The 13,832-nt window shown below is 40.3% G+C and overlaps 1 protein-coding gene across 1 annotated transcript; it reads left to right on the top strand.

Moving 5' to 3' along the window:
* Positions 1–470: 470 nt before the first annotated feature.
* znf281a (zinc finger protein 281a) lies at positions 471–13,194 on the top strand. The gene is made up of 7 exons (XM_079384920.1): positions 471–575; positions 4,894–5,436; positions 8,086–8,187; positions 8,322–8,445; positions 10,406–10,489; positions 10,663–10,781; positions 10,856–13,194. The coding sequence occupies exons 2-7, from the start codon at positions 4,990–4,992 to the stop codon at positions 12,503–12,505; spliced, it is 2,526 nt and encodes an 841-aa protein (XP_079241046.1). The 5' UTR covers positions 471–575; positions 4,894–4,989; the 3' UTR covers positions 12,506–13,194.
* The last annotated feature ends 638 nt before the right edge of the window (positions 13,195–13,832 follow it).

Here is a 13,832-nt window from a genome sequence, read left to right as displayed (position 1 = left end):
GAATTGTGCCACAGCCATCCTATTAATTTGAGAGCCATATTACACGGTAGGATGTGCTGTGTCCTAATTTTGGGAGACCCAACGGGATACCACCATATTTCTGAGAGACAAACACCGTCTGAGAGAATAAGACGGGGAATAGAAACTTCAACAGATTTTCAAAGAGAAAAATATGAAAAGCAGTCAATGCAGACGTCTTCTATGAATGCACGGATGCGATAAAGTTGCCACAAAAAAGTAGCCTATGAGAATTGTTCACAGTGGATGTTGTGAGCGTTGATACAATCTATAATGCAAAAGTGAATGAGTTGAAAATCTTCCCAATAGCACCCACTAGGTCTAGTGTGTGTTCCTCTGTGCGATAGTTCACTATCGGACGCTGCTCCAATGCCCTGGATCACAGCGTCAGTCTGTCTCCTCGCAGGACCCGTCGGCGCTACCCACAGTTCCCCGCGCTCAGACAAGATGGAGGAACGCAGCAGCTGCGGGAGAACAATGTTTGGACTCTGAACGTTAAAAGAAACGATCGAGGGGGAAAAATACACACACAGAGAGCCAACAGTGGACATGCACTGGTAAGCGAAATCCTGAGATCAGCTTTGCCTGAAGTTTGAAGCGCCGGAGAGGCGCACGCAAGCGGGGCAGACAACAAAGCGCAGCGCAGTGTAGCATGTAGCCGCGTAGCTTGACGCGGAGCATCAATTGTTCGTTGGAGTTGCATGGGGCTGTTTATTATGGGTAATATGCCATTGTGCATATTCTATATGCCTTCATTTTTTGTTGCGAACTTGTGGTGTAAAACAAAGGCACACTTTGCAAAGTGATTTTTAATAAATTATTGCAGATGTTTTGTTATTTTTTGTGATCATACGTTCCATGCTCTGCACTTCGCAAGTGTAACTGTTAACTGTTAATTTATTTATTAAGCGTCGCTTAGCCGGTTAGCTAGCGCGTTAGCAGCGAGGCCCTTTGTGAGTCGGCATGAAGTTATTAATATGGATCCCACCATAACGGTCCTGCCTTACTAACAAAAACTTAAATCTCCCACGTCCACAGTATATAGACTTCAGGGTCCCGTGCCACGAAGTCGTGTTGTTTTTCTGGCCAATGTGGCCACTGCGTCCCGAGTTGGGACTCTCGTTGATTTGAACGTGTGAAATAAATGATTTATGTCTTTGATTGATGCGCTAGCTCCGTTGGCTAACGTATGCACGCTATTTACATACCATCTGCGTCGCGTGCCGTCTGCGCGCACTCTCAACACAAAGAGGCGCGAGCTGTGTGCTGCTAAACAAGATAAAAGACGCCTCTACTGGGACAAAGTGTTCCTTTATTTCGCATTTCTTTATTCCACGATATGTTTGAACCCACTTTATATTAAGTGTCTTTTATCGCTATGGACTAACATTTAAATCAATCGTTTGATGCAGGGCACTTATTGCGCATGCATGTTCTAGGTTGCATTTATATAAAAATCTTTAATTTCTGTGTTTACATTGTTAATCCTAAACCTACTCTTAACCTAATCATACTGTGAATCCTGCCACTAACATTACCCATATTCCACCTCAAAATTTTTGATATAAGTAAATGTTGGACCACAAGAAAAATAGACATGTTTTGAATCTAATAATTAAATGTTGGACATGAACGGGCTCCTACTGGTTCTTGAAGTTAGACTTCATCTTTTCCTTGAATGTGGATGGCGTGTTTCTGACTAATGCTAGAGCATCTGGTTCAGATCCAGCAGCCTTTTGAGGGGAAATGAATTAGTATGAATCATCGGATGGCGCAGGAAGAGCTAAAGAAGAGCAATTGGCCATTGACTTCCCGGAAACATGATGTACCCTCTGCAGATGTGAGAGATGTGGAAACCAATCTATAGTGCTCGTCATAATTTACATGCAAACATTTCTGCAAAATACCAGTTCTCGTTTACAATTTTAAAACCACTGTATTTTATTATGGCAAACATACATTGATGGGAAGCTTTTTTTTATTTTATTCCATTTTATTTTTAAATGGCAATGATGAGTAATAATGCTCCAGTTAAAAGGATAGTTCAACACAAAATGAAAAGTGTCATTTACTCCAAACCTGTATGACTTGCTTTCTTTAATGTAACATAAAAGAAGCAGGGCTCCCACGGGTGCTTAAATTTGATACAACTAAATTGAAGAGTTTTAAATATGTTACATGGTATAAGAAAAGTCTTAATTATAATTTCAAGAGGTCTTGCAGTTGGGGGTGGAAAGGCAAGAATCGTGATATGGCTGGATTAAACTTCAAAAGGCAATTATATCAAAACACAGCACGGATGTCTTTGTGAATGTATCTCTGAAGAGAACCGACTGTCCTCAGAAACGTTTCGTTGGCTTTTTAATTTAATCTTGCCTGATAAAACCATTCGACCGCTCCAGGCACGTATATGCGGCCGCCATCTTGGAACGGTATTTTTGACGTCATTCACCATACTGTAGGTTCGCAGAGAGCCGTTCTGTGCAGGATTGTGGCATCTTTCGAATGTTCAGTGGTTACTATGGTGAATGAGGTCAAGTTCAGCGCTGCAATATGGCGGACGGCTTACGTATAGCGGTCCATAGAAACAGTCGCTAATAAGGCGTCTAGTATATTGATAAAACAGCGTATATGAGGGATCGTCAAGGGATCGATTCTTATCACTAGCATGCAAAATATACCAAAACCAAACATAAGTTTTTATCAGTCATTATCCGTGTATGCCATTGTTTTGTGTTTACTACAGTTCAGTGGATTCGGGGCTAATTTGCATATTCATAGATCCGCGTATAGTAAATGAGGCAAGGATGTTGAGTTACATTAAAGCTATTTTAAGGCATGAGAAAATAATTTTCACAAGGAAAAACATTTAAATATGTCATTTTGATGATCAAAGTTTTAAGGGATAAAATATTTGACTACAGCGAGACCTTAAAGCGCCACCTCGTGACAGAATGAATTTGCATTTCCAAAAAGCCTGTCTTCTGTTTAGATCAATGCCCAGTTGTGCATATTGACCCATGTTTTTATGCAGCAAACACACAGAGCTGTAAATGTTAAAGAAGCTAATGTGCCTTCTAAAGATCGAAACAGTTTAGACAGTTATATTTATGTTTTAAATTAATCTAATAATTCATATGTTTGACTTGTCCCTTTACATAAAAATGATTTAAAGGCTGAAATACCATTTTATAAGATTTTTGTTTTTGTGAAAACCTGTATCCAAATTGTAAATCATGTCATTTTATGGCTTGATATGTCTAACCCCGCTCATACGGTGTTCATTTTACTTGTGCAGCTCTTAAAAATTGCTTTAAATCGATTTTAAAAAATTTAAAAATGTAAATAGTCAAATAAAACTCTTTCTTTGTTCATTGATATTTGTGTATTGACATTTATGGTCTTTTTTTTTTAATTTGGGCTAGTTAAATACATTTTCGGGCTACCCAAATCTGAAGACTACCAGGGATTTAGAAATTTTGTGAGCCCCGAGAAGATATTTTGAGAAATGTCTTAGTGGTTTTTTTTTTTAGTTTGTTTGTTTGTACAATATAATGGAAGTCAATGTTCTTTACACTATCTTTTTTATTCTTCGTATCTTTTATTGACCATATTTTACCCAAGTCGTAAGTCAGTTTAATGTAATGAAATTTTGATTATATTCCACAAACGCATCTTGCTATTACATTGATTATAGTCAAGGTTGCATGCAAAAACCTATGTAAGGTGCGACCAGTCTAATCCAATCCAATCCACAAACAAACTGAGACTTGTTTGCTGGTATGCATGCATACATTAGGTCATTCAGAGCAGTTACTGAATCATCATCTGACTCAGTCATTATACTTCATTATACATCAACTATAATTAGTCAGAGCAGGATGTCCGGTCTTCAGACCTCAAACTTTATAATACTTGCGTTTAAAATAACCACCACAACTGATTGTAGGCTTAATAACAAATGTCTCTCTCTCTCTCTCTCACTCACTCACTCACTCACACACACGTATTGCACTGGACATAAACGTTTAAGAGGAATATCCCACAGGCCACAATCCACTAACATTCCTAATGCTAGACGGGTTCACAGGGCACAACATCGGTGTTTGTATTTATAACAGGCTCTTAATCCTTAACGTTCAAAAATAGATGCAATAGGCAGTCAGAGTCTTAGCACTCACATGACTGATGTGGTTGCCCATGACACATTCACACTCTTGCAGCTTTTGAAACTTAAATTTCAGCTTTTAAAACCTTTCTATTGTTGTGCCAAGATTTCATTGCTGCTTTAAAATAATAATGGCGGGATTGAATTTGTAATGTAATTTTTTTTAATTGCTGACACTGATACTGCAGAATGGCATTCATATGTATGTGTGTGTGTGTGTGTGTGTGTGTGTATATATGTATATATATATATATATATATATATATATATATATATATATATATATATATATATATATATATATATATATATATATATATATATATATATATATATATATATATATATATATATATAGGGACATTGACACAATTCTAACATTTTTGACTCTATACACCACCACAATGGATTTCAAATGAAACGAACAAGATGTGCTTTAACTGCAGACTGTCAGCTTTAATTTGAGGGTATTTACATCCAAATCAGGAGAACGGTGTAGGAATTACAACAGTTTGCATATGTGCCTCCCACTTGTTATATTATTATATTTGTGAATGAAAAAAAAACAGGAAATTATTTTCTTTTATTACTCAGTATGTTACATATTAAAAATAACTGTTACTACTTGGGTAATCAGGCACAGTTGTGAGAACTTCATGTATATAAAGAATGTCGCATCATTATTTGGTCTCTTTTTATGTCTTTAGGATGAGTGAGGTGGCCTTGCATTGAAACAGACCCCGTCGCCCCCCGTTCCAGCATCAGCGTCAGTGTGATAACACTCTGAGCCTTGCCCCTTCAACATGAGCCTGATCCAGGACAAACTTGGCAATGAGTTCCTCCGCTCTAACGGTGGCATGGAGCCAGGCTTCGGTCCAGGCATGCTCATGTTCAGTCACCTGCCCCCTGTTACTAGCTTCACCCGGCTGGCCAGTCAAACCGTTATGGCTGACCTGCAGCCCCACGAGATGATCTTGAAGAAGGAGAGGGACTCGCCGGACTGTGGAGGAGGAGGGCTGAGTGCTGGAGGCATGGGTAGTGGAGGTGGCATAGGAGGGATGATGGGAAGCGTGGGAGATTACGTTCATGCCATGGGCATTAAACAGGAGAAGATATCTGAACATGATTACAGGCTGCCTCTCTACCCGGGAGGTGGAGCTGGAACTGGAGTACGAAGTGGAGGAGAGTTGCTGGAGGTCTCGCTGGGCAACCATCAGAACCTGGTGGTGCACGACCTCAGTCTGGGAAACGTAAGTGTGCCCATGTATAATGATTTTTTTTTTAATATCTGATTATAGTTTGTCATTGTTTTTTTTTTAATTCTGTTCTTGCCATTTGCATAGCCTTTGGGGCTAAATTAAAGAAAGTATTAAAGGTGCCATAGAATGCATTGATACAGTATTTTAAATTGTTCTCTGATATCTACACAGAAGGTATGTGGCTTAGGTAAGGGCAAAAAAACTCCAGAAACGATTTTACATGTCCATTTACAACCCTAGGATTTCTCCCTAGAATGAAACGGTCTGTTATTGGCTTATTTGGCAGGGTCATGAATAATAATGAGCTCTGCTCTGATTGGCTGTTTCACAGTACGGCTCATCAGCAAGAAGGAAGCACAGGGAGGAAAATATATATTTAAATACTTTCTCTCGCAGTTATATCGTCGGGTAATTATACTGTATATAAAACGCGGGCATCAGGGAGCCGTTATTAATATGCGAGGCATTGAAACTGCTTTTGAACGATCCATCGATCGCGTTATAGTTTCACTTTCAAGAGACGCGATCACACAAACTATGTTTACATTATGGAGCAACAGTACTTACCACACATTTCACAAGATCAGATGCTTGTCAGTGGTGCTCAGGATCTGTAAGTCATTCGCCATCATCCTCATCTCTCCTTACTGAGAGTGAAATCTTATGTACTGTAACAGGCTACCGCTAGCAAGGAGCTAACCATGTCCCTTTAGTGGCTCGCGTTATTTGCTTTCTGTGCCTTTCTGAATACAGACACCAACCCATCCCTGCACTTCACACCCCCTGCACGGCCTGGAACATAAAATTTATTTTGTTATTTTCGCTGTTGTCCGCGCTTGTTTATTTACAATACCTGCAGAGCTTCTGATGGTTCGGCCGGCTTAGAACAAGGGCGGGTTTATGCAAATGTTGGGGGCGTAGTGATCCCGACTGTTGCGTCACAGTCGGTGTTATGTTCTGATTCGCCTGTTTTTCAGTGGTCTTTTTTAATCACGAGATTTACATATGAAGGAGGAAACTATGGTGTTTGAGGCTCAATGTATGTCATTTCCATGTACAGAACTGTTATTATTTAAATATGCCAGGGTAAAGACAGTTTTTCATTCTATGGCACCTTTAAAAGAGAGATTTTCAGAGATTGTTATATAGTCTCAGATATTTAATAAGGTATCATAGTGTTTTCCCTAGTCAATAACAGCACACGTTATGAATTAAATATAGCTAATGGCCTTCAGCCTCAGCCCTGAGCAAGGGTCCTATAAAAATGAATTCACTCACTCACTCACTGTGTTAGTAGTGGGTGTCCTGCATCCAGTAATGTAATGGTCATATTTTTTTAATTTTGGAGTGCATAGGGGTTTTTTTTTTCTTTTTGTCATATTGTATTATTATAGTACTTTTCTTTTGATATCTAAATATCCAAATTCCCTAGACTCTTGAGTTAAGCCATATTTGTGTTTAAGGTCCGTGGAAGTCTCTATCCCAAGCTGAGCTGAATGCAGACTCCGCAATAATACTGTAGGGCAGAAATTGTCCTTTCTGTCAGTGATGTCTTCTCATTTCTGTGCATGAGTGAGGGGTTTGACTAGGTCAAATGCAACAGGACTCATGCAGTTGTGTGTGCGGAAATGCAAAACAGCACCTTTGCTTCTCATACTGTGATAATTAAGTCCTTTCTGAGGTTATAAGGGCAGTGAACCCATTTAATCATTATAAGGGTTATTGATCATCTCATCCGCACCGATGACTGAAAGGAAGTCAGGCTGAAGCATTGAGACTGCATCTGGCTCTGTCTTTGTGCAGTAGCCAAAGGCAGCTGTGATTACATTAAGAAAATGATGGCTCGTGCTAATTTGTGATTATTTCTAGTGGCACGCCAAGAAATAACATGCAAGATGTCTTTGTTCTGTCTTTTATTTTGTGGTTGGTTGGATTGACTCTCTCCCATTTACTCTTCCTCATGCTTTTTTTTTTTTTTTTTTTTTTTTTTTTTTTTTTGTTAAAGGAGAGGTCATTTTAAAGACATCAGACTAGAGCAAAGAGTAAAATTTGTGTTGGCTAGCCTTGGGTGCAATTTAAAATTTCATACCTTTCTCGCTCTAGTTTTCTCTTTTGTCAAATATGCCATAGCCTTCAGAACAATGAGTGTCAAATTGACAATTCATATTTTAATCTCCATTCAACAGGTTTTTTGTGTGTATTTCTCGCCGTTCTGTTGTTTTATACTGCTCAAGTGTGAGACTATATTCAGATGTGCATATGGTGTTTTTCCATAGATGGATGTGGAAAAGGGAAAGTGTCATTGATTTTGGGATAGATATAGAGGCTCATAAATAACAGATTTCCCACCCTGCCTTCTGCCACATACACATTAGCCAATACTTTCAATATTCAAACTAGTTTCTCATCTAGTATGTGCATATAGAGTTGTCAGATTTCTGTATCTGCGTTTGTTTCAATTAAATTATTATTTTTTTAAATCCAAGGCACAAAGTGTCTCTGATTCACAAGTCTAAATATGCCATACATATAAAATGAAAAACAGATTTGTGCTTCACAAATGTTGTGTGAATGAATGGGATTTTGTGGTCTTTTATATAGTCTGCTCCCAATCCCATTCTATCTTTGTTATCCTTCCAGCTGTCAGGACGGCTGATAAAGGAATCCTCAGGGAGGAAAGGTCGAAGGTCAAACTGTGAGGGACAGGAGGGCAAGACACGGAGGAAACGAGGAGAGTCGAAGGTGCAAACAAACACTTCATTAACATAAAATGTATTTATAATTCACTGCTGTGCTTATTGTTAAAATTTAAAAAGGATTTCCCTTTATAAAATAATATTAGTGTTGTCTAATGCTGAGAATTGTTTTCCCTGCAGTCAATGATGCTGGATCCAGATGGAGGAAGCTTGTCTCCAAACTCCAAACCGCACATCTGTGAGCACTGCAATGCAGCGTTCCGGAGCTCCTATCATTTACGCAGACATGTGCTTATACACACAGGTCAGCATGCGTGTACACTTACACAAGTGCGTGCATATGTTAGTAGAGATTGGCCTGTGCACACAGTGTCATCACAAAACAATTTGTTCCAAGGATTAACAGCCAGTATTAAGTAGAGATTAAGGGTACTTGCACTCTAAAATAGCTGGTTTGTCAAGTTCACAAAACGGCAAAACTATTTTTGTATTACACAAAGAAAATGTTTCGTACTTGGATAAACTGTTTGAATAATTTTTTAAAGATTTTAAATGATTTATCATGAAAATAGGTTTGCGAAAGAGATATATATGGAGATAGTATTTTTAAATTATGGTAGATCTGGGCATCTGCCACGGCATTCGCAGTGAGAAAAACGGCAAGCAGACTGACACAAATGGTGAAACAGTTGGAGCAGCTCTGTTATCATTGTAATATCGCACTCATATCAGCCAATCAGATTTGTGTATATATATATATATATATATATATATATATATATATATATATATATATATATATATATATTATTATTATTTTATTTTATTTTTTTCTTAAAGTTGCAGTCTGTAAGTTTTGCCTCTGTCGCCATCTCTGTTTGAGAAAATGGAATTGCAGTTTCTTGTGGAATTATCTTGCTTGCGTGGGCTGTACTCTGGCTCGGCTTCAGCGCAGCTAAATCTAATGTTTTGAGGAGTATGTGTGGCAGTCAGTCACCGCATCGGTGTGGATACTGTACTTAGGAATCACAGATTCTAGCCTATGTCTTGGAATATATGACCCAAATAAGAATTTTCACAGTATATTGCCATTTGAACAAGTAACAAGTCTGCCACGTTTGTTCTGCCTAACTGAGGAAAAAAGCATTACCATAAATTGTGCTACCAATGGTGATTAAATCTAACAATCGGTTAGCTCATATCACATCAAACTGTGCAAATTATGATCGTTATACTTTATTCTGAAATTATTAATGTTAGCAACATCAGCATTGCGTGACTGAGTATAGTGTGTATTTTAAATTGTAGATTTAAATTTCTGTCTAATCTCCAATTGTCATACCATTCAAATTTCATATTAAGAAATTCTTTTAACCCCAAAAGCAAACTATGCTCCCTTCGAACTGGTTGTCTTTAAAATACAAATCTTGTGTAATCCCAGGCTATCTGTAATCAGAAGCACATTTAAAACTGGAATATAATTTAATTTCATTCACGTGTTTCATAAACACATAATCCTTTCTGGATTACAATCCGATACATTTAGTTATTCTAGCTGCTGTGAGAAAAGGCTATAAACGATTCGCCTCCTGCAGCATCCTCACGTGCGATAGCCAAGTAGCCGGGACAACTTCAGACGTGACGTAGTGCCATGCTCGAATTTCCTGCGAAAAAAACCTACCCGTACCACTCAAATTAGAAAACATTCTTATAAGGTAACCGCTGTGAATCGGGCTAAAGTAAGGCGATAGTTTTGAACACTGGCTGGTGTTTTTAACCAAAAAAAGTTACTTTAACTTTTTATATATTAGAGTTCATTAGCAAAAACAGATAAAAGATCAAGTTTTTTTCATTTTGCATTCCAATTAATTCAATCAAACTGCTTTTTATTATTAGATTAAAAAATAACTAAAAATACAGCTAACTAACACAATAAAACACAAAAACATGGTTTTTGAAAATTTAAAAAAAATTGTTTTGCAAATAAACTTTTCATATCCATCTATTTATATTATATTATTTTATTTGACAAAAAAGTATATTGTACAAACCAAGGCCCTTGGAGTCAAAAACGTTCAGAACCACTGCTTTAACAGCAGCCAAATAGGTTTGCTAATGTATACTTCAGATTCAGTTGTAATTGATACAATTATTTTACTCATACTTAGGGGTGGTATTGGCCCCATTAAAAACCACCATGTTGTATTGCTGCCTTTGTAGTCACTATAAACGCATCAATGCTTGACACTCCATGTCATTTACAGGTGAGAGGCCTTTCCGCTGCACTCAGTGTAACATGAGCTTCATTCAGAAATACCTCTTACAGAGACACGAGAAGATCCACAGTGGTAAGTTCCTCAAGTTCACACCAACTTCAGCTTTCATTTCCTCATTTATGGCTTGTTTGTTATCAAGATGTCGATCATGCTTCACAGCCACTTCTGTTTTTATTATAAAATTTACAAACCAAATTTGTTTTGATCCTTAACTTAATTTTCCTTTTTGCATGTCTGGTTGCCAGGAGAGAAGCCATTCAGCTGTGACCAGTGCAACATGCGTTTTATTCAGAAGTATCACATGGAAAGACACAAGAGAACTCACAGTGGAGAAAAGCCATATAAGTGTGACACCTGCCAACAGGTGCGTTTCATGCATGACTTTCGACCGGTTCTGTTTAGCAGTACTATGTTCTCACACTTGTGTTCCTCCTTCAGTATTTTTCCAGAACGGACCGGTTGCTGAAGCACAAGCGGACATGTGGAGATGCGATTAAAAAGGGTGTGGATGGAGCAGAGCACGAGTTGGGCTCAGCAGGCGACGGAGAACACGGCAGCTACGGAATCTCTCAGGGAAATGCAGCTATGCCCAGCCGCAAACGGGGCAAGACAAAAAATGCTGGTGAGGGGGGTGAGCGAAAACGTAAAAAGTCATCCGGGTCTATGGGAGCGACGCATAGTCAGGGAGCGGATGGTTACGGGATGCATGACTTCGGGGTATCAACAACTTCATCTTCAGCCCAGCCAGGCCCCAGCATGCACAGTGAACACGGCCGGGCTCCCAAGATGGCCTTTAAGAAGGGAAACAGGAAATCCCTGGAGAAAAATACTCACCCCATGGATCAGTCCAAACCAGGAGGCATGGAGTTGCCCACAGGAGGAGTCTTGGACGGCCTCAGGCTTCTTCCAGGTCCTGGGGCCAAAGTTGGTCCCAGCAGCAGTAACTATGATGATGCCATGCAGTTTCTGAAGAAGAGGCGATACCTCCATGTGCCGAACAATGGGGGCGCTGCTTCTGGAGCTTCAGACTACGACGTAGGCGTCAGTCACCTGCAGTCACAACCAACGGTCATCCAGGGTGTCGTTTCTGGGGTCCTAGATGGCGACGCCACACTGGGCCTCCTGGACTCGTCCCCTCTGGGAGATATAAAGCAGGACAAGTCTGGTATCCCAGATGAGGTTCTCCAGAGCTTGTTGGACCACTACGCTCACAAGCCTGATGTGACATTCGACATCACCGATCCTCATCACATCGAGCTCCAGCCAGCCGCCACAGATGCTGCAGACCCACTGGGAACCGAGGACACCCCCACGAGTCCCAACAGTGGCGACAAATCCGTAATCATGCATGAGTACTCGCGTTTTCTCCTACAGGCATTAGAGAGGACCAGTCACAGTGCAAGCTTCCCGTTGGGTTCCAGTCCTGGTTCTGCCGTGACTACCACGGGACCATTTACAGGCCCTAGCCCGCTTTTGTCAGACAAGCATGTGTATAATTCCTCACCTCTCGAGTACTCGTTCTCTCAACCTGTGTCATCTTCACCCTCCCTTTCGTCTGTGCCAAAGTCCCACTTTGGTCTTCTCGAGGGCTCATCGCCTCCAACGGGCTTCCACTTGAGCAGCCTGGAGCCGTCTGCACACACGCAGCAGCTCACACCTTCCCAGGAGCTCACCGAACAGCTGGACAAGCAGCACACCTCCCCTCCGCCGCCTCCACACACCCCCAACACCAACACCTACCAGATCACACCTCAGCCTCCCGACCTGGGTGGTCCGAAGGAACCACAAGGGCCGAAAAACGGAGCCGCAGCCACCACTGCAGGATTCTCCCTGGCTGCGTCCCAGGACCTGGCCACGCTGGACCCAGCCAAGGCTCCTTATCAGATCGAGAACTTTGCCCAGGCTTTCGGGGCGCAGTTTAAAGGGGGCCGTGTGTCCCTGGCCTTCAGCAGTGACTCGGGGGGAGAGGTGACTCACCGCTTACAGACATCAGTCTCTGAATTCTCAGGGTATAGCAATCTCTTGGCTGATGCCAGTGACCCAGTCAGCAGTGGCTCCAAAACCCCAACAAGCCAAAGCTACAGGTGAATGGGCTCATGTGCCTAGATGCTCAGATGGAGGTTCCCTATTTTTATTTTGTCGTGCTGTCTTTGTTGTTGTTGTTGTTATTGTTATTATTAATATTGTTGTTTAGTTCTCCTACTTCAATGAAATTGTCATGTTTTTAAGTAATGTTGTTCTCACTGCCATTATGTTCATATGAAATTTCACCCTCCTTTGGCCTGCGATACATTTTCCATTATTACGTTCTTCTTTTTTTCAATTTCCTTCGGAAATGCTCCGTAGACTTTTAGTCCTGCTCTGTTGATCAATAGACGAAAACGCAAGCGAAATTAGTTCTGCTTACTTTTTTCCAAAAGTCATTCATGTACATTTTAGCAATTGACTTCACAAGCGTGTAAAAATAACTATGAAAAAGCAATGGCAGGGAGTTGCCTAGAACTGAAATCGTCTGTTACAGTGATTCAAGTATTACTCAGGAAAACGTGTGGACGGCAAATCTAGAAGGGTAGCAAGCATTCATCCAAGAGGCAGACATTTTGCAAATACAAAGAGCTTTTTCAGGAGAGATTTATTTTTCTTAATTCTTCTGAATAAGTGCAACAAGTAGAAGACAAATTGCTGCCTGTTAAATTACACTGACACCACTTTCCACTTAGCTGTATAGAGATTATGGTACTTTTGTCAATGTGAAATGCTCACATTTTCTTTCAGTAAGGGCCATATATATATATATATAAATATATATTTATAAGAATATCTGTATGTAAAATAACATACTCTTTCTTGAGACTGGCAGGTGACTTGGAGGGGAGATAAAGAGGGATTGAGCTTGTGAAGGGAGGCCTGTGACTGACAGCACATAAACCCCCTTCACCCTGTCCTTCTTTTTTTCCCTTGGACTGCGAAGCCAAGGGCTATACACTAGAGGGCGCTGCATGTGAGCGTGTAAGTGCCTCTTGGCACAGGCCAGATGATGGGATTCTTCTGCGCCTGTCTTGCTTGCTCATCCTTCTCTCCCTCCGTCCACTCCTCCTTTCCCTTCTTCGTCAGAAAGAATCCCATTTAGCACTTTTTTGATCCTGTTTATTTTACACGGTGAATGAAACTACCCAGGCTGATCACACAGAATGTGAACTATGTAACTGACATGCTGTTTTTAAAAGGAGGCAGTGGACAGAAAAGGGGTGGGATTCATTTTAGGAAGTGCAGATTATGTTGAAAAGACCAACGATGAGGTCTTTCTAATGGAAAACTTTAGTTTCAATGGGATGTGTTTGCTGGAATTAAGGGTGGGCTTCTCTTGGGGTGGGCGCGTAGGGTCTTTTTTTTTTATATTTTATTCCCAGGTTCT

This window comes from Barbus barbus, assembly GCF_936440315.1.
Source record: "Barbus barbus genome assembly, chromosome: 3".
NCBI classification, from domain to species: Eukaryota; Metazoa; Chordata; class Actinopteri; order Cypriniformes; family Cyprinidae; genus Barbus; species Barbus barbus.
The sequence above is the reverse complement of the archived record's forward strand: the minus strand, read 5'-3'. Positions and strand labels throughout refer to the sequence as shown.